Consider the following 20,087-nt stretch of genomic DNA (forward strand, 5'->3'; position numbering starts at 1 on the left):
GCTGTCGCGTTGGCGTCTGTCTCTCTGTCTGTCTGTACGGTATACTCTGGATGGTCGGGTGTACCTGGAAGTGCTGCTGAGGTAAGGTACTTTGGAGTGAAAGAGTCCATGTACCTCGCAGCGGATGGGAAGTACACTCTGTCAAACGCAATTGGCCCGGTCGAGGGGGCGGAAAAACTACGTGTTGGATGGTTGGAACTTGAAAGGCGGCATGCCCTTGATGAAGTAGGAATTATCTCCCCAATAATAAAGAATACCTTAGATAACTTGGTTGGGTGAAAATTAGCAGCTTGGCTATAGAGTTGGCCGCAAAGATTTTGACTTCAATTCGGGCCAAGAGCACGGGCACAGAGACCTGGAGGGAGACCGTGAGAGGCATGTACCTATTCACTGCAAAAATGGAGGTATCTGAAGCGCTGCTTCTTTCCCGTCACCTGTCTGAGTCTGACCTTGAGGTTCCTTCCTCACCATGTTCAAACTTCAAGGTACGTTCCTGGCTTGACTGCGTTGGCTCCTGCTGCCACAGGTCCCACAGGGCAGGCATTGTACCGTGCTGTGTGACTCGAGCTTTCCCCAAAAACTGAACAGCGACCGAGCAGTGAGCACAGGTGTCCTGCTCTTGCCGCCAGCCACTTGTCCAATCAGACAGCGCCTAAGAGGGTGTGAGGCTGTCAGGCATCAAGCCCTGCAAACCTGCAAGGTTCTGCCGTCTCTTCAGGGGCACAGGCCACATTGCTGCATCTCGATGGTTATGTAATAAAATCTTCCATTCTTGTCCGACGATAACCTCGCGACTATCTAGCGTACGTTGGTACCTTACTGTCGCATGCTTCCATTGAGACAATCGGGACGAGTGTCTTTTCCCACATCCTCAATATCTATGCGATGAGGTTGAGTTGAGTCAAATGTGGCGGTGCAACTGGGCTGCGATTCAATGCCTTGTACACCCAGCCCAGCCTCCTCCTGGCAAACAATCAGAAGTGGACCTGGAACTGAACAGTAGAACGTAGCAAAAAAACATACAACACCAGGTATTCGCTGATCGTCACCGACTCAACTACTAGTCTGGCCCTCATCAGCTTGTCTATGGGAGAGCGGACGGGATCCCGAATTCTCTGATGGGTGTGGTCGTATGTGCTGGTGCTGGAAAGTTAGTTCCATAACAATGATCGAACAGCGCCACTGAAGCCTGAGGTAGAACAGCCTCACACTCATACGCCTCACATCGCACTACACAAACAGTCACACAACCAGCGTACCAAGCTAGATCATGCCTTGATATTCCTGTTTAAGACGGCGAGATAACGTCCCAATGGAATCATCCAACCCCAAGAATACCATAGACTCTGGGTCGTCGTCCAAACGCCCTCGCCCCTAAGCCTTTTCTGGTTCGTCCCAACACCCAAGCGTACCACTTATTACAACGGAAGGAAAAAAGAGAAAAGAAAAGGTTTGGGAATCTTGTCAGCCATCCACACGCAGATCCACCCATTGGAGCCCAAACGACTCCATTCGCATGCCTGTAATACGCCTCCCATTGAAAAACGTATTCACAGACCCCATTCTCCAAATGCCAAAGAAAACGCAGCCATATGTGCACTGAGGTATCGACCGTCGGCTATCGTGCCCACCGAGTCTTCAGAGGGACATATCCCCTCAACATCGTAACCATGCCTTGTAGCAAGGCCATCCTGCAAATGTGTATGGTGTCGAAATGTCTTATGTACTTGATATCGTCATGTCGTCATTGGGCCAGGTGTGAGAAATAACTACCCTCATCTGTTTGCTTCTCAGGCATACTGCTGCTCGTCCTGGCACGCGTCAATCACCCGCTTCGCGTTGACAATAATCTGCGAGAGGTTCTTAAGAACCGGGTCGTTGCCCGACGTGCTGCTGATGCGAACGAAGAGACCCTCGACGCGGGCCACCAGCATACCCATAATCTTTGGTGTAACCGCACGAGCGTCACCATCCTAAAGACTTGTTAGCATCGAATTGTTTAGACAGAAGTCAGAATGACTCACCATTTCGCCGAGCGAGACCTGGAGGCTGTGCACAACCATTTCGAGCCAGGCGATTCTCTCACGAGTGTAAGACTCCAGATTGAGACTGACCGTGGCAGTCACGGTTAAGAGGACGAGGTGCGGCAGGTTGCGGACGAATTCAGGGCTGTACTTGGACATATACTTTTCAAACACTTCCTGCTCACGGCCAGATTGCATCCAGCGAACGACAGCCTCCTCGGCTCTGCCTTCCTTCATCGGCTGGTTGACGACAGCAATGCGGGCTTGGAGATCGGCATCGTACTCATTGTTGGACTTGGCCACCGTGAGAGCCTGAGAGTGGCCGCTGTAGCTCATGGAGTGCTGCGAAGCCCTGTCAGGACTCTGCAGGTTGCTGTAGGCCTGACTCTGCATGTGGCTAGGAACCTGGCTGGGAACTTGGCTAACAACAGAAGGGGCGTAAGAGGGGGCCTGCTGGTGATGCGGCACCTGTTGAGGCTGCTGCTGCTGCTGCTGGGCTTGAGCCTGAACACGGATCATCTGCTGCTGGAACTTGAGGAACTCGTTCTGGAATTGCTCCTGGGACGCCGCCATGCTCGAGATCGTGCCAGTAAGACGAGTCACGATGGCAGAAAGTTGATCAACCTTGTTGCTCTCGGCGAGGCGCTGGGCGTTGAGAGTCTCCATCTCAGTGCGGTGCTGCTTCTGGAGTTCACCGACCACTCGCTGGCAAGCCTGGGTCGCCATGTTGGTGAAGGAGGGAGCCAGGCGAGAGGTCAAAGTGTTGACGACCTCTTGCTGGACGTTGGCCGCCACCGTGGCTCCGACTCTATCCGAGATGGCCTTCACAAAGTCGCCATTCTGCAGCGCGTGCTGAGTCGCGGAAGGAAGGGCCTTGTGAATTTCCTTCTGAACGGAGTGCGAGACTTGGTTGTTCATGCTCTTGGTGAACTGGTCAGAAACAGCCTTGCCGGCGACATCAGCAATAGCGGGAATAACCGCGTTGCTGAACTGTTCCTGGATGAGGGCCTCGAGAACCTTTTGGGTGTTCTCGTTGAGGACCTCCGAGACCATGTTCAGGAGCTTGAGCTGGCGGTCGTCGAAGTCGGCCTCGCGAGCACGCAGGCCCTCGTCAATGCGGCCGTGGAGCGTCTTGAACGATGAGTTGAGCAAGTTGTTGAATCCATTCTGGAGGCGAGTCTCCATGCTGCTGATTGCTGATTCGACAGACTCTTGGGTGATGGAGTTCGAGTTGGAGTTGTTGCCGGAAGATTTACCCGAGTCCTTGGAATTGGAATTGTTGTTGGAAGGACCAACACGGGACGAGCCGTTCGTTTGCTCGTTGCCGGCAGCAGCGGCCGCCGCTGCGGCTGCTGCGGCTGCCTTCTTCTTGCGGCTCTTGCGCTCCTGCTTTTCCTCCTTGACAGGGGCGGGAGCAGGGACTGGCGTCTCCTCCTCCTTTGGCTCCGCCTTGGCGATCTTGACCGGCGTGACAGACTCGGGACCGCGACGGGGAGTGTTGTCATCGTGAGAAGGTGTGGTCTGCAGAAGGGAGTCCTTGGCAATGTTGCGAGCCGAGGGGTGGGTGCCTTCGGCATTCTGGTGGTTGGGCTCAGCGGGCTGGCTGGCGGGGGGCTTGAGCTTCGAAATAGTAACAACACCAGCGTCAACTGCGTCAACGGGTGCCAGGACCTTGTTATCCTTGGTCCAACCGAGCTCAGCCTGCTTGATCAAAAGGCATGCGACTCCCTTGGAATGCATGGCATAGAGTTCAAACAGAGTAGGCTCGTCGGTTTCTTGAGCCATAGCAGGGTTGCAGAGAATGTCGAGACTACGCAGGATGCCACGGTTTGCAAACGAGTATTCACGAACGCCGCTGATAACGGCAGTCGAGTCGGGCGCGGGGATGGTGGTGTCCTGGGCAACCAGGCGCTGGATGTAGTCCACCTGCGAAACGCTCTTCAAGTTGTACTTAGGAGCCGAAAGATGCGCAAAGTAGATGGAGTTGCGGGTCGGGTGCCCGATCACCAGCATGCCGGTAGGAGGGTGGTACATGACACTGCAAACAGCGTCAGACTCCTTGGTGTGGGGAAGGTTGAACTCTTGAACAGGTTTGCCGAGCGCAAGATCCCAGAGCTGCAGAGTGTGGTTCTGCTTCATTCCAATGATCATATAACGCAGAGCGCAGCGCTTTTGGTACGGGCGAAGCTTGTCGACCAGGAGAACAGATGTAGGCCACGCCTTCTCGCCCTCGGGAGTGCTGGTGAGGGTCATGAGAGGTTCCTTCACCTCCAGTGAGGTGTGTGCGGGAATGGGCGCACGAGGATCGCTGCCCTCCTTGGCGGCAGTCAGGTCACGGACGTCCCAGAACTTGACACGTCCAGACTTGTCAAGAGACACTATCACGCTATCGTCCTGACTGAACGTGAAGTCTTTACCGGCCTTACCAGTGTTGATCTTCAACGAGCACTGCTTAGCCAATCTCTCCGTGTCGACGACGCGGTCGTGGCCAGGCTTGAACAGGTTGTTCTGCATGATGTATGTGGGCCAGATGATGTTGATGGACTTGCCGCGGCCAACGGCGAAGAACTCGGGGTGGATGGTGGACGTGCGGGCACGGGTCTTGAGAACGCCGCCAGGGGCATCGCCACCTTCGTGGGAAGCCATGGGGGGCAAAGCGAAGCCGTACTGCTCGGGGTGGGCATCCTCAATGTGGTCTTTCTCGCCGCTCTTGATCTGAACCCAGTAGACAGTGCCAGTGATGCCAGTACCAATGATGGCCTCGCGGTGGATGCCGGTGTGGTCAGTGGGAGTGACGGACATGGCAACATTGAAGATGCGGTCCTTGGTGTCGGTGAAGATCTTGGCGTCCTTGCCGTCGTCTTGCCTGATGACACGGAGACCACCAGCCTTGGACATGCCGTACGCCATGTAGTTCTCGGTGGCCGTGTAGAGATTGCGGTCAATTTGGTCGAACTCTTTCTTGAGACGGGCAATGTCCATGATGGCATCGTCTCTGAACTGGGGTCGAGGCTCGGTAGCGCTGTCCTGCAGAGCAATTGAGATCCAAGGCTTCATTGGGAAGTTGAAGACCTTTACGGGAGCGGGAGTTTCCTCCTCGATCACCACAATCTCGTCCTGGTCGGCGCTCTCCCAACTGTCGGCGACGGCATGGCTCGCAGCCTCCTCGATGATCTCGCGAACCTCCTCAGCCACCTCGGCGGAGACAACCTTTTCGAGGAGGTCTCTATTCTCCTCGCGTTCGAGCTCCTTCTTGATGGCTTGAGCAGCATGATGGGCGCTCTCCTCGAACTCCCTCTCGGTACGGGCGGTGTCCATATCTTCGAGGTCCTGCAGGTACTCTGGCCGCGACTGCTCTTCCTCAGCGCGGGCCAGAGCTTGCTGGGCCTCGTAGTCGGCTTGCTGGGCAATATCGTGGATTGCCTCGGAAACCGTCTCCTTGTTCTTCTCGGCAGGGATGCTCGCATACGAGGCAGTGGAGCCAGGCGTAGGATTAGCAAGCTTGTCTGCAGGAGAAGAACCGTGGCCGAAGCTGTGACGAAGGCGCTCGGGGCTGGCCAAAGGGCTGCGGTGCTCGTTGACGATGCGCTTAGACTCGCTTCCGTGATGGGAGTGATGGGAATGGTGAGAGCTCGGCGAGTCGTGAGCCTTTTTGAGGATCTGGAAAGCCGGACCAGCAGGTGACTGGCCAGACGACTGAGCTGGGGCAATTCCCGAGATTGAACCCGTCTTGGGAGTTCTGTTGTGTGGCGAAGTGATTTGAGACTCGTCGAAGCTGCTGCCGTTGTGGTTGGCATTGTAGCCATACTGCTGCTGGTTCTGGTGCTGGTGCTGGGCGACGTGGAGGTTCGAATCTTGGGTGGAGGGGAACGAGTAGGCGCCATAGTTGCCGCTCGATTGAGCGTAGCTGTTGGGGTCGTACTCGAACGAGTTGGAAGCCATGTGGGACAAGTTGGGAGCTTGGCCAGCTTCAGCAAGCACCCTGTGAAGGATGTTTTCGCCCGCCTGAGGGGGGTTGGAACGGGTGGACTCGGATAGAAGCAAGTCATTCTGACTGGGCTTCGGACGGTTCAGCAAGTTCAAGAGATAGGCGCGCGTATCGTCGGGGGGCGACGATGCGCCAAAAGTCGAGAAGGAGCCGTTTTGAGGCGGCTCGGAACGCGACTCCTCGCCATCGTGAGCTCCTTTCATCAGAGCGGCGAGCAGGCCGGTAGGGTCGGCCGGGGCGCGGGCGGGTGCGACGATCTGCGTCGGAATGGACGAAGGCATCGTCGAGGACGAGTCACGGCCTTGCTGATGAGGCTGAGGCTGGGACTGGTGGGGCTGATGCTGCAACTGTTGATGCTGGTGATGCTGCTGCTGCTGCGGTGATTGTTGGTAGTGGTGCTGCTGGGCTTGCTGCTGCTGGGGAGACTGTTGCTGCTGCTGTTGCTGCTGCTGATAGCCTTCCTGGCGAGCCTGCGCAGCCGACGCACTTCCGACACCGCTGAACTTGAGCAAATTCAGCAAATTGTTGCTGCGATCGCCGTTGGAGGGCATACTGCCACCAGGGGGTGTCGGTGCGGGAGGCATGGGAGACACCATGATGGCGCCCGTTGATGTGAGGAAGTTTGGGGGAGGAGGTAAGAAGAGATGCAGAGAGTGGCAAGGGACGTGGTCCGACGAGGGAAATGAAGGACAATTGACGAGCAGACCCTTCCGTCGTTACACGACAGTGTGATGATTTTCTTGCGAATTGAGGGTTTTTGAGGGAGGAGGAGGAGGAGGGAAGGGGAAAAAAAAGGTAAGGTAAGGTGAGGTTAGGTGAAGGTATGGGATATCGAAAATAAATTTTGGGACGGAGAATGGAAGGATGGGAGAGGCTGGCGGCGCTGGAATTCCTGAGAGCCCAACCTAAAGGTGGCACAACCCTGTAGCGCGAGCAACAGAGCAAGGGGCAGGGGCAGGGGGGTGACGTGGTTGAATTTTGAGAGGAAGGAACGACCTCTCGACTGCACCTGTCCGAAGTAGCACTTTCCGTGCTTTCCCCAGGTGTCTGGACGGAAGCAACAAAGGGCCGGCGCGTCTTTGCAGCTGCCCTGTACGGATAGGTATGGGTGGACCTTAAGGTACTAAGGTATACTGGAGGTAAGGTGGTATGTAGAAGCGCGTGCCCTGGAAGGTCAGGTAGGTATGTACAGTGGAGTGGTACCTAAAGTGCTAAGACAAGCCTGGACTGGAGGTGTCTGAGGCGGTGCGGGAAGCCAAGGTGCGATTTGCCAGCGACCACTCGATTTAGTGCAGCTTTGGGCCCGGGCGTGTCTTGGGGTCCTTCATTCGGCGGTGCCTTACTACGTAGTGCATGTAGTGCTAGCGCTGGTGCTGTTTGAGGCGATTTGGAGGTGAGAGGTTCCTGTTCCTGGGCAGGGAATGGAAGCTTAGGTAACGGAAGTATATTTCTTCGCCGGCTTGGGATGGAGAACTGAAGAAGAGCTTGGGTGCTGCTGTTGCTGTCGCTGCTGCTGCTGGCGGCCATGGGTGCTTGCTTGGGTGCAACGGGTGCTTGGGCAGACCGGCAGGATGCAGCTGGTCTGTGCGCTACGTGGCGGACGACGTGGGGACGTGCCACTGGTGGTCTTTCCTCCCCGCCCACACTGCTCCCACACGTACCAATTTTGGTTCATTACCTAATCATCCAGCATCTACTCCGTACCTTCCCCAGCAATCAAGCTGCTTGCAGAATCGGGTTCGTGCATACCTTACGGAGTACCGCGTACCTTACACAGCATATTCAATTTCCTGACGTAAGCAAGATCCCCAAATGCCTGTTTTGAGACCCCAGAGTCTGAGACAGCCTGACAGAGAGAAAGAGAGGCTGTCGCCTGCAACAGATCTGCACGCAACCAGTAAACGTCTTCGACGCCTCGCCTTGCATTCCATGACATTGTCAGACTGTATCAACTTGACGATTTCTTGCTGCTCCCAGATCTCACAACGAACCACAAGATCATTCCTCGCATTGGGCCCCTTGCCGACTCGTGTGCAGTGTTCGCATACTTTGACCCAACCGAAAACCTCCAAGTTGTTTGCGATTACACAGACATCCCAGACACACAAGACCTCGCTGCGCTCTAACCCTGCGCCGTTCGCGAATCGGTTGAACCAGCATCTGTACTGTCGAAGCGTGGCAACGTCTTCTAATTCGATATCCTGTTGAAGGAAGCACTCAGCCTGGGGAAACCCCCTCCCCTACCGACGCCAGCAACCTTTCAGGGATCCCACGTCGCCCTCATCTACGTCACGGCCCTCTCGCACACCCGTCACCATGTTCTGTTTAAGGAGGTGAGCATCGCGAAGCAATACCCCGACCTATTGTGGTTATCTCTGCTGACAACTCCCTCACAGCTGGCTCCCCCTCCTCTTCATCCCAACTAACGCCTCGCCGGCCTTCATCTTCCTCTTCTTCATCTGCACCTATTTCCTCAACAGGCCCTGCGTCTACTGCAGCTTTCTGCTGTTGATCCTCTTCCTCACCTCGTGCAACTGGTCCGACCGCTGCTTTTTCGACTTTAGCAGTAACTGGTTCCAACCCCGCCCGCCCTCTTCTCTTCCGCTCCCCGAGCTCGATCCGAACACCAGCTTCAACGCCTCCGTGGTGGAAGTCATCAACTCCACAGCCAGCGCCCTTGCCGGAGCCGCGGCAGAAGAACTCGCGCGGCAGAGACAGGAGTGGACGGGGTTGGGCATCGAGTGGTTGCGTAGTCTGCTGGGCCGGAGGGAATGGCGGGTTGACTGCCTAGACATCAACATCCGCTTGTAGGCCATGTCGCCGACAGACTGTGTGAGGGAATGAGTGTTCACGAGTAACGACTGTTTGCGAGGTTGGGAAAAGACGGCACGATAACAAGGCAGGAAGTTGGACACGCGGGATACCACGATGGTCTTTAGGTGCATTCCAGGGCGTTTTTATATTGTACATGGTGCGTGAGGTGCCATGTGGAGTAGAGCACCGAACATATTGGACACTAGTCTTTCGATGGGTTGTTTCCCCCCCTATAGAACAGAACGTTTGTGCTCCGTAGGGTCATGCCTTTAAGCACTGGGTATATAGATGTATTCAATACGATACCGATCGAGCCTCACCCTCGCGTTGTCCGTTCAGCTGCACTTCTCTGCTGAGGGTTGCAATGTCATTGTCGTGAACGATGCAGTGCCACTCGTACCATGGATAAGCTCTCTCCTTCAATGAAACCCGGGTCGTAATGGTGCTCGTTGCTGAGGGGTAGGCATGACGATTGGAAACGGAGCGCATGTTGCAGTGATGTCAAATACGGGACAGGGGTTGTTGACGAGGCAATTGAGCACTCCCTCTGATGGCAAAAGTCAGTTCAATGAGCAGACATGATTCATTCGCTCAAGGAAGCAGAAGCTGATTCAAATTACCGATGTATATTAAGATGTTACGGAGATAACGTTTATACTCGTTTTGCAATGGAGTCTCCACGAGACCGAACCTGAAGTATCTACCCGATCCTGGACAATCCGGTGATCTTTACGCCAATGTGATAAAGATATTGTGAACAAATTGGCCCAGACTCATTGGTATTTTCATGTCTTCAAAAGCGTAAAACCATATGGCAATGACATTAAATACACGATTCTGCTGCTTGTCCTCGGTGATGTTGGAACGAAGTCAGTCGATCCAGTCAAAACCACATGCGAAATAGATGTCAGACCGAGGTATATCCGCGTTGCATTAGCCAGTATAGTGCGCCGTGGGACACGGACAGCGTAATTGAGAGGCTGTTCCACTCGAATAGCGTAGGTACGGCAAGCTGATTGAGTTGGCTCCTGAAGCTAGGAACTCAGGTGAGTTCCGAGGATAGCACATGCTAAGGCATAGTCATCAGATACTTAAGCCAGGGCACGACACAATAGAGCAAGTTCCCGTAATCCATGTTTCGAGAAGTATCTTGGTCTCCTCAGCTGTATGGCTCATTCAAGATCCAGTATCGTGAGTGTACCGTCATGTTTAGGTTATAGGTCGAAAAAAGAGCATAAACGCTTTCCCACATGAACGGGTGTATCAGTGAACAATATCATGCTAAAAGTTTCGGAAACAAACACACACTCTTGAATATTTCTTAACATTGAAATATCATAGAAAAGAAAGTTGGAATGGGTATCGTCGTGTTTTGTAAGATCGAGGAAGGCCATCTCTGGTCTGCGAGGACGATCTGTAAGAGAATTTGACATTGGAAATTTGGAGGCAGTACCGGATTTCCTCTCCGTGCAGTCAATGACACTTATCAATATTGAAAAGATCCTTTCAAGGCCAAGATCAAGACCATGTCTGAAGTTTAGTATCAACCTCTCCATCGTATTATGTCGATATTTTTCATGGAAAGATACATTTCAGTATTTCTAAGTTCTTTAGGACCCAACGTGCGTTACAGATTCCGCGAAGATTCCCGCGGCATACAATCCAATAGCTTATTTGTTATTCCTCTTCGATACCTGTTACCTCAAAAGACGGAAAACTAGACTCGTTCAGGGACCTCTGTTTCTGCGCCGTAAGGTCAGGTTGAGTGCGAATCAACACGTTGTGCGAAAAATTGAAAGGCTCTGTAGAACTCTCCAAGTTCCTGTAGTCGCAGGCAGGACATATCAAGGCCGGCATATCTAAAGACAATGAACATCTTATACCATAATCGGCCTTTTTCTCATCCAGGTAGTTGACGGCAGCAAGAACAATCCATGTTTTTTATGGTTTTGAGGGATTTCAGCAGGCCTTCTCATTCAACACCAGCAGGGGATCCTACTACTAGACTGGGGAATTCTTACTTGAGCTACGCGGTTTACGTCTACGGATGAGCGGCAACTGCCGTTCACCTACCTTTGTCACGGATGAAAGTGCCGAGCAGACAACATGGGGAACCACGTGCGAATACTTGGCCGTTTGCAACCAAGCCTCGCAAATATTTGACGTAATCATCACTTGAGGATGAACCTCTCTCTACAGCATACGATGGCCTACGAAGGTCTGAAGAACGCCTTCCAACTGTTATAACTGAAAGTAGAGGTGCTAACGGCATCAATTATGGCGCCTTCAGTGAGCCTCGATCGAGGCTTCACCAAACAAGCTTCACGCTGACGTGAACGGCTGACTATGTGGCAGTGCCTGCCCAGTAACCGAAGACTACTTCAATGAATCCAGCTTGTCTAGGCATTCACCGTTGTAGAGCCAAGCCGGCAGTCGATTACGGGCGGCGTGGTGTCAGCGTCATGTGCCGTATCCGTACGGGTTTTGGGGGCCAGGAATAGACTTTGGACAAGCATAATCGCCAGTCCCGAGGTTTGGTATCCCGAACCGGAAGCACTGACGAGTTCTCGAATAAAGTTTACCACATTTCCGGGTCAGGGAACGAGGCCCGATGGACCGGCTGTCTTGGGAACGGGCAAAACGGGGTCCATCATGGATCAGGAGGCCGGAGTAGCTTGCGCGGTCGCCGTAAGAGGCGCGGAAGGCCGGTAGAGCGGGGCGGAACTGGATGCTTTCGTCGCGGGGGCGGTGCCGCCGACGAGTCCCGGGACTCAGCCCTGCCCACATTACGGCGCACACGTCAACGGCAACACCGGGTAATTAATATCGATCATGGTGATGTGCAAGACTGCATCGGGTTGTGGCGTGAGCCCTATGGTTGGGTGGATGCTTGGCGTCAGCTTTTCGCCATTGCTGCCCAGGTTGTGTGTCGTGTGAGCGACCACCCGTTTGAAGAGAATGAATTTTTAGTCTTTTTTGTCAGTTGATGATAATCCAGGCTGCCCCTTGGACGATGGACCCCGGCCAAAAGCCTTTCACTGACCCTCGCCCTCTTGCTATGATGCTTATCTGCATTAAAGGCGAACCTTGCTTGCATGAGCAGTGGGGCGGATGCGATGAGTGCAAAGATAGAGGCGCAGACGTATTCGCACGCATACGCAGAGTCTCTCCACTTTGAACAATGTCCAGGCCTCCAGGATCTATTCGTAGCTCGACGCGCCTGGGGCCTGAGACCAAGTCCAAAGTCCTGGTGAGTGGAATAAACGGTTGATGAAGAGCATTCTCCAGTCGCGGCGGGAATAGTAACAATATGGGCGAGAACGTCTCGAAGGATTCCGTCAGTTTGATTCAGGCATTCCTTCTCTTCGCCCGACGGTTGGAAGACTGAGACAATTCGAGGGCGTGTGTTCAGTCGGGAGCACCGGCAAACGGCCAAGACAACGCCAATTCTCCCACCACCAACCATAACGCTTTGCGAGATCCCCAGCCTTTTCTTGTCTGGATTCTGGAGAGTGACAGGGTCATCTTGCTGACGCCGAGGAGAGAGGGACTGTACCAAAGCATCACTGCATCGCTATCTGCAATCTGATTTCGTATAAGGATGAGCATGGTAATCCGTACCAAGACTGTAGTGTGTTTGGTCGTGGTGTGTTGTTGGTCTTGTTTGGCCGGTTCGGCGCCGAGGCATGCAGCCACAATTGAGTGCAGACACGAGTGCGGACATCGGATTGCTTCCTCATTTCACCATGATTGCCGCCTCCCTTCCTGCTACCTGGTCTAAGTTCTGAGCGATGCTTCCCAGGCTGAAAGCCACAGCTGTCTCCCGACTGCAAGTTGTTGTCGCCCTCGGCACAGGATGCCGGTTGTCGACGCCAACCACGCGGCCAGTGACGAGTTGCCATAGTTGACAGGAGAAACCTGAAACCGGGGGCCACGAAAGCTTCTGTTGCTAGCCGCCAAACTTGTGTTGACTAGCGACAACTCCTTGAACGTGCCGTGAGCCGTCAGAAGAGAAAGGGTCGGTCACCGTTGGTAACACAGCTCTGGGTCCAACCAGCAACGACATCGGACCAGCGAGGGCGGGGAGGGAAACGGACGATGGGCGGAGCGGAAGTGATTGAGCCCCAAACAGCGGAAGCATGCGCCACGGCGTACAGTACCATGCCAGCTGTATGGAGGATGATATCTGTAGATTCGTAAGGTAGTCCTGGTGCTGAATTATGCATCTAAAAAGAATAATCAATGGGCAGAAAAAGAAAAAGGAACAGCGGCACCTGGTTCGACTGGGAACAAAAGTTGCAGACAGCCGTTGTCGCCAAAAGGGAGAAGTGGCAGGGGTATCTTGCAGGGCCACGCGTCGCTGTGGGGCCACCGGCGCCAAGTGCCAATTGGAGCACACTGAGGTCTGAGGATAGTTGACCAGCCGAGACTGAGAGGCGTGAGGACTGAAAGAAGACGTGCGAGTTGAGGGCGTGAGTCTGTCTGTCAGAGCGGAACGGTAAAAATGGAAAGGTGAGGTTGCTGGTGCCGGGACGTTTCTCTTCTGGAAGGGGAAAGGGGTCTCTCTTTGGGCCCTGAATACTTCAATTTTCAGCCATGCCACTGGCCTCTGTGCACAATCTGGTTGGATATCGTTTGATCGACCTGGTGGGTTCGGACGGACGACTCGAGTCGTTCATCGTGTCTTTCGGTGCCATTCGTGTCAGTTTGGGACGTTTATACTCCATAACAGACGTTGCGCTGAGGCAGAGCCGCTGATCGCCATACGCGGAGCGGATTGATCCTGGATATGCGCCTGGCAGCCGGGGCGAGGGGTGTCGAATTAAAAATAAATGCTGACTGCAAGTCGTTGAGCGCTGAATGAGGCTGTTGGTTTGTTGGATCTTCGGCTGTAGTCTTGAGCCTTGAATTCTGATCGAAAACCGCAGTGGTTGTTCCCATAGTATCCCGTACGTACGCGATACGGAGTACGGTCTGGTCGAATCCTGTATGCCAAGTAGCGGAACGGGATTCACTGTGTTGCCGGCGCGCATATGGCCAAAAGGCCCAGTGACGGCCAAGGTGAAGCCCCGACGGAGCGGCCTCACGTCATTGGACGGGGAGGGGGAAGCTGAATGGCGCCAAGGGGGCGGGCGCGTTGAGACACGAGAAGTTGACAGTGAGACTCTCAAGGAACCAAAGCCGCGCCAATCTGCCCATGTAAGCCATGGTGCGCGGGTAGGAAATGGGGTCGTGCCGTGTGTGCCTGGGTATGTACAGTACCTACGGGTCCGCAGGTAGCACCTTAGATACGGAGTACGGCGCTCAGTTTTGTCCCAAGTTGTTTGATCCGATGCCAATTAAGGTAAAGTAAGGTAGGCCATGTGTGTCCGTGGCCACTGACCGTCGGGCGCAGCAGTGGATGGGATGACCTTGGCTGCTTTCAATTGTTTGAAGCCTCGAAGGCAAATATGCAGATTTCGGGGGAATCGACATCGGATGAAGGATGACTGCCTGAGAATGTCTGATGGGAATCAGTGGGTGTTGGTAATCGTCAATGGGCACGCGACACTTCCATGAGTGACTTGGCCCGGGGCTTGCTTCATTCGCTGTGTACGCAGTACCTAGTATGTACTAAATCGCCCCGTCATCGATATCTCGGTCCCGCGACCGAGAAATTGGTGATTTGGGGCATCATGGGAGGAACCGCCCAGAATCTGGATGTGTGCCCACGGGCAGGAGCTACATTGAAAATTGGGAAGTAGTAGACAGGGGCACCTTCTATCTGAATGGGTCTATGGCCCGGGAAGGGGGGGGGGGGGGATTTGGGGAGGTTCCATTGTGACGTTGGCAGCTCCGATAAGGTAGGATCACAGTTCCCATAGTCAGGTGCTCTCTTGCCGTTTCGGCCAAACGGCGATGGCCCGGTCCCCTCCAACTCGGCATTCGCTTACACTGTAAACGAATTCGCCTAGGTACATTTCCTTTTCTTACATTTTCGTTCGTGGTCCTCTTCACTCCTCGTGAGATGACTTGAGATGACTGCAATTGACTTTGCGGCTGACTGACTGCCACTTCGGACTATGTTGCTGATATCAGATCGTCAAGACAACCTATGCCAGAGTGGTTGTTAGTTACTACGAGTTAACCGGCCCGTCGGCACACTCGGCACTAAGCCTAGCACCGAGCAAACGGCGGTGCATACAATGTGACAGCCAAGGGCGATACCTATCGAATGACTGAGTACCTTACTCTCCCCTAAGAAGACTCAAGAGAGCAAGGCAGATATCGGCTAGTCGACTATGTCCCCTTAGCTCCACGCAAGTGGCACCGGCGCTGACCTTGACGCTGGAGCCACCCCCAAATTGTGCCAAGCCCGTTAGCGGCTTATGCGGCGACTGGCAACCTGTCTGGGAAGTCTGGGACCACATGCCTGCACCTGGAAGTTGCAAGTTGCAAAGACGGCGAGGACCGTCACCAAGGAAGGAGAAGAAGCACGAGAGCAGAAAGTGAGCAACAGCAGGAGCACACGACACCTGATGGAAGGGTGTAAGGTGGTACCCCGTACCTACCTCACCTAAGGTACCTAATGCCATAAGGTACCTCACTCCGTAATGTACCTTACCCAAAGGCCCAATGGCAGGACCACCGTCTCCACCCCTGCCGTTCCGAGCTTTGGAGAGAGTCAGAGGGGCAAGTGCCAAGTGCAAGTGCAAGTGCAAGTGCAACTGCGCAACCGCAACGCAACTGCCAACTGCAGATTCTGATATTCCGCCCACGCTCACGCTCCAATGTCGTCTCCTTTCTCTCACCCCTGCTACCTTGACCCCCGTCTTTCCCGGACCACACCCACCGGGTCCCATTTTGCTCAAGCTTCTTTTTTTGAGATTGTTCCCTACGGCGGAACGCTCCTCTCCTCCTCGAACCCTCGCCAGTCTGTGTTGATTTTTGTGTTTTTAATTAACCTTTACTGAATCCCAATGGGCCCTTGTCTATCCGTACGGTCTGGCTACGAATACACTCGCGGCATGAGCAGGCGCAGCAGTGTCTAGTACCACCGTAGGACGCGGCTTGTCACCCGCTCCCGGTCACCGGCGACAGCCCGGGCCCTGGCCGCCCTGCCTCCATCAACTCCTTTCGACGCGGGATTACGTATGCCGCTCAAACATGGCGCATACGCGCAAATCCGCCAGTCTCAGTCTCTTTCCGACTCTCTCGCAAAGGAATGTGGGTGTCTGCTTTTTTTATTTTTATTTTTTACCACCATCGTACGTACGCTCTCTACGTAGTACCTAGTAGCTATCCATGGCCCATACCCCGTACGGGTACCTTACTACTACTACTACTACCGTTATTTGCGACCCAGGCGGCTTAGACAAGTCCCCTGTGATATCACCTTTCGTTGTTGTTCTTGTTTCCTTGGCACTGTGGAATACTCAACAAAAAGGAACAGTCAAATGCGAGAAAGGAGGCCCCTCGGAAACACTGGAGCCTGTAGCAGCATTATCATCTTGGCAAAGAAACCGAAAGCTGCAAGAAAGAAAACCCTCCAAAAAATCCAGTTCCGTAGGTGCTCCATGGTCTGCGTGGGGATTCTTTGCCATGGCGGGACTCGGGATGCTGCACTAATACCATGACCGGGATCACCACACACCCTCCACAAGCCCACTCCCACACCCTCACACCTCCATCCCTCACTCGTCTCCCGTCACCACACGCCTCTCGGGCTCTCTCTCTCTTTCCTCTGGCCCAGTCTCTCATTCACTCACACTCCCATGTATGAATACACGAATCCCACTCCCTCCACCTCCCACACATCCATTCGATGTACTTACATATCACCTCCTCCTGCCCTGCTGCGCATCCCTAATGTCCGCTCCGGTCTTCTTCTCTTACCTCTTATTCCTTGGCATCTGCGTGTTTTGACATCCTTCGGTAACATAGACATAGACCTGACCTCGACATCACGGTCTGAACACCTGCATCAACACATTTCACCATCTCTTCCTCTGCTTCAGAGTTGATCGGCTCCCCTCGCCCGCGGTTCCGCCCTCTGGGACTCGTCTTATATACCGCCATCGCCTGGCCAGCTTCAACAATACCCAAAATTTCGCCCACTCTCTGTTTTTGACCGACTTCAGAAATCGAAAGGATTATTCTACGCTTTCTCTCGTTTATCCCAGTCGCTTGCTATTACTCACCGAACTTGACTTGAGGCAGTCAACAAACGAATTACCTTCATCGGCCCCTCTGGCTCCTGTCATATCCACCTTCACCTCCTTCCTGCCTCGCATCGGCCACCTCCCGAAGACAACTTCTTGGCATTACGAGGCCTCCAGAAAACTCGACAAACAGCAGCATCCCGCCATTTTTTGGAACTTGGGGATTCTTGTTTGCCGTCATTGTTACCGAGTAATCACCCATCATTCTGGATCTCGATATCAAGAATCCCACTCAAGCAACACAACAACGCAATTAGCCAAAATGCGCTTCAACCTTACTTTTCCACTCGCCGTGCTGGGCCTCACATCAACTGTTCTTGCGGCACCTCAAGCAGCCAGAGATGTCAGCCAATCCTCACCACCGGCCATCGAAAAGCGCGAGGACACCAAGTACTTCCACGAGCCCTGCTGTGGCGAAGAGCTTGGCCACTACGATATCCGTTATTTCAAGCAAGCTGTGGGCTACGACGAGCACCGTGTTGTTCTCCGCAACCTCGTCCGCTCCTATCTGACTATTACCAAGAAGCTCAAGGTTGAGACATGGCTCGCCCACGGCACGCTTCTGGGTTGGTGGTGGAACGGCAAGATCATGCCCTGGGATTACGACCTCGATGTTCAGGTCTCGACGGCGACTCTGTACTGGATGGGCCAGAACCTGAACCGCACCGAGCACGACTTCGACTGGACCGACACGGATGGCAACGCCAGAAAGGAACGCTACCTGCTCGACGTCAACCCCCACGGCACTGACAAGGACCGCGGCGACGGCCAGAACATCATTGACGCCCGCTGGATCAACATGGCCAACGGTGCCTTTATCGATATTACTGGCCTCGCCGAGCGCGACCCCTCCGGAATGCCTGGTGTCTGGAGTTGTAAGAACTACCACCGCTACCGCACCACCGACCTTTTCCCCATGCGCGAGACCGAGTTCGAGGGTGTCCCCGCCACCATTCCCTACAGCTTTGAGCGCATTCTTTCCGAAGAGTACGGTACCAAAAGCTTGGTGACCACCGAATGGCAAGGGTAAGTTTAGAGATCTGCGTTGGGATCCATGCTTTTTGTTACCCCCAAATAAGCTTTGATCCTGGTGGCGGAATTCCGACTCTTATTTTCACGACTAACACGATATGCAGACACAAGTGGGAACCGGAGCAAAAGGAGTGGCTCAAGACACAGCAATAGCTGAAGGCTGTTTGCTTTCACTGATTGCAGAATCTGCATGACTGGAACGTGGATCAGTTCAAGCGATGGCTTTTCCAAGCCGCAACACGGCTTTTTCTTCTTTTTGTTCCGTTTTGAAGCAGAAAAACATGGGCATTTGGGCGATAGCAATTGGCGTCGCCGTACGCCTACATGCATTGGCGGCGTTTCCGGACATGGCATAGGCATGACATCAAGGCGTTCTAGGAAAGGGATATCATACCGGGAGGACACTCGGACGAGGTCTCTCTCTTTTTTTCTTTTCTTTTCACAGCATTCATGGGGGAGGCGGCAATTTGTACGAGTAACAGCATGGCTCACCTGTTGGGTAGAAAGATATCACTACCTTATATGACCCGTCGCATTGAGGGTTTAGATGGTCGTGCAAAATAGCATGATGCGAAACTACAATGCGAGCACCTATTTGGGCACCCACCAATCGTTTTGAGAGCGGATATTCATCGTGATTGAGTTGACTAACTACTCCGTGACCAGCGAGGTCAGTTGATGTCCCATGTCCAAGCCACCGCAACGCCTGCGCAATGCTAAATCCAGAAAGCCAAGTAACAGTAACACCATACGAACGCTTCAATGTTGCTCCGAGTACCATGCAGAACCTCTACGACGACGGGCCAGAGTCAGGCTTTCCTCCGTCCCTCCTCTCCATGTTCATTTTTTTAGCTCTTTCCTCTGCAGCCTTGGCCAGGATCTCTCGTCGGCTCAAGCCAGCGTTGCCACCACCGCTTCCTCCCACGACGAAATCACCACCTTCCCAACCACCGTGGTCCTCGACGTCCTCTTCCTCGTCTTGTCCCGGCGCATAGTACGAAGACCCCTCTCCGACCGTGTGTCCGCCATGTTTCCAGTCCGCCGCGTCGACTTCGCGCTCGATCTGATGGCACAAGTCCCAAAAGTTGCGGTCATGGTCGCTGTGTACGTTATGCGCCAGCTCATGGCACAACGTCTTGCGAATGGTCTTGTAATCTCTGTAGCCGTCGTGCGCATCCGTCCTCAGCCGCAATTCGATCGCTTCTCCATTATTGCGGTTCAGGCCGAGGAGTCGAGTCGTCCCCTCGTGGTTGGACTGCGTGTTGGACAGGGGCTCCATCTCCGTCAAGAGGCCGACGCTGAACTTGTGCTTGCGCATGGAGGCGCGGATGCCCGGATCCTCTTTCAGCTTCTCGAGAAGCGCCAGAGATCTCTCTGGACGCGGGAGGCCTGCTAGCGGCCGGACGGAGAGGAAAGTATAGGTGCTGTCCGCCTGTGCGCGGCCCTGGTCTCGCCTCCTCGAGGGCCGATTCTGTCTGCGGGCGGCGCTGCGGGCAGCGTTTCGTTTCGCGGCGAACTCGGATGCGGCTTGGAGGGAGGCGACCTCCTTGGCCTCGACGCCCATGAGCATGATCTTTTTGTTTTGTAGGTCGACGAGGGACATGTCGGGGTCTTTGAAGGGGGGTTTGAGGAGGCCGAGCTTCGGAACGATGAACTTCTGATTCGAGGCGGGGATCAAGAGGGTGTCTTCGACATCTTCAGAGAGGTGGGTGATTGTTCCATCCGGAGGGAATTTAAAGGTTTGTGGTGTGTTGCGGTGGGTGAGCGTTATGGTGATGGCTTCATCGGCGGAGTCGTCGTAGTCGGACTCGCAAGAGTGTGCTTCGGCCATGATGGTGGGGGTTTGAATTGGTGATCGTAGTCGGGTGTAGTGTATCAATCAAACTTGGTATTTTGCTAGATATTTGCAGGGTTGCAAGGAGTGCGCCAAGTTGTGCGTCTATATACAGAGGTGGGTGGCACTCATGGAAATGTTGGGAATCACAACGAGTGCGGGCTGAGGCGCAGATGGCCACCCCGTGATGGGAC

The 20,087-nt window shown here is 54.1% G+C and overlaps 7 protein-coding genes across 7 annotated transcripts; 2 read left to right on the forward strand and 5 right to left on the reverse strand.

The window, feature by feature from the left end:
- Positions 1-1,790: 1,790 nt before the first annotated feature.
- On the reverse strand, positions 1,791-6,608 carry CTAM01_13707 (uncharacterized protein; the record flags this gene model as incomplete). The annotated part of the gene is made up of 2 exons (XM_060529709.1): positions 1,791-1,973; positions 2,025-6,608. 2 exons carry the CDS (start codon positions 6,606-6,608, stop codon positions 1,791-1,793), a joined length of 4,767 nt encoding a protein of 1,588 aa, XP_060375720.1.
- Positions 6,609-8,328: 1,720 nt separating this feature from the next.
- Positions 8,329-8,823, forward strand: CTAM01_13708 (uncharacterized protein; the record flags this gene model as incomplete). Its single annotated transcript, XM_060529710.1, has 2 exons — positions 8,329-8,345; positions 8,409-8,823. The coding sequence occupies 2 exons, from the start codon at positions 8,329-8,331 to the stop codon at positions 8,821-8,823; spliced, it is 432 nt and encodes a 143-aa protein (XP_060375721.1).
- A 2,463-nt stretch (positions 8,824-11,286) lies between these two features.
- CTAM01_13709 (uncharacterized protein) lies at positions 11,287-11,613 on the reverse strand (the record flags this gene model as incomplete). Its single annotated transcript, XM_060529711.1, has 1 exon — positions 11,287-11,613. The coding sequence occupies one exon, from the start codon at positions 11,611-11,613 to the stop codon at positions 11,287-11,289; it is 327 nt and encodes a 108-aa protein (XP_060375722.1).
- Positions 11,614-13,914: 2,301 nt separating this feature from the next.
- On the reverse strand, positions 13,915-14,034 carry CTAM01_13710 (uncharacterized protein; the record flags this gene model as incomplete). The annotated part of the gene is made up of 1 exon (XM_060529712.1): positions 13,915-14,034. One exon carries the CDS (start codon positions 14,032-14,034, stop codon positions 13,915-13,917), a length of 120 nt encoding a protein of 39 aa, XP_060375723.1.
- A 1,019-nt stretch (positions 14,035-15,053) lies between these two features.
- On the reverse strand, positions 15,054-15,668 carry CTAM01_13711 (uncharacterized protein; the record flags this gene model as incomplete). Its single annotated transcript, XM_060529713.1, has 2 exons — positions 15,054-15,341; positions 15,426-15,668. The coding sequence occupies 2 exons, from the start codon at positions 15,666-15,668 to the stop codon at positions 15,054-15,056; spliced, it is 531 nt and encodes a 176-aa protein (XP_060375724.1).
- A 1,621-nt stretch (positions 15,669-17,289) lies between these two features.
- CTAM01_13712 (uncharacterized protein) lies at positions 17,290-18,212 on the forward strand (the record flags this gene model as incomplete). The annotated part of the gene is made up of 2 exons (XM_060529714.1): positions 17,290-18,053; positions 18,164-18,212. 2 exons carry the CDS (start codon positions 17,290-17,292, stop codon positions 18,210-18,212), a joined length of 813 nt encoding a protein of 270 aa, XP_060375725.1.
- Positions 18,213-18,849: 637 nt separating this feature from the next.
- On the reverse strand, positions 18,850-19,890 carry CTAM01_13713 (WLM domain-containing protein; the record flags this gene model as incomplete). The annotated part of the gene is made up of 1 exon (XM_060529715.1): positions 18,850-19,890. One exon carries the CDS (start codon positions 19,888-19,890, stop codon positions 18,850-18,852), a length of 1,041 nt encoding a protein of 346 aa, XP_060375726.1.
- Between the last annotated feature and the right edge of the window lie 197 nt (positions 19,891-20,087).

This window comes from Colletotrichum tamarilloi, assembly GCF_030869305.1.
Source record: "Colletotrichum tamarilloi strain Tom-12 chromosome Unknown Scaffold_102.1, whole genome shotgun sequence".
Taxonomy (NCBI): Eukaryota; Fungi; Ascomycota; class Sordariomycetes; order Glomerellales; family Glomerellaceae; genus Colletotrichum; species Colletotrichum tamarilloi.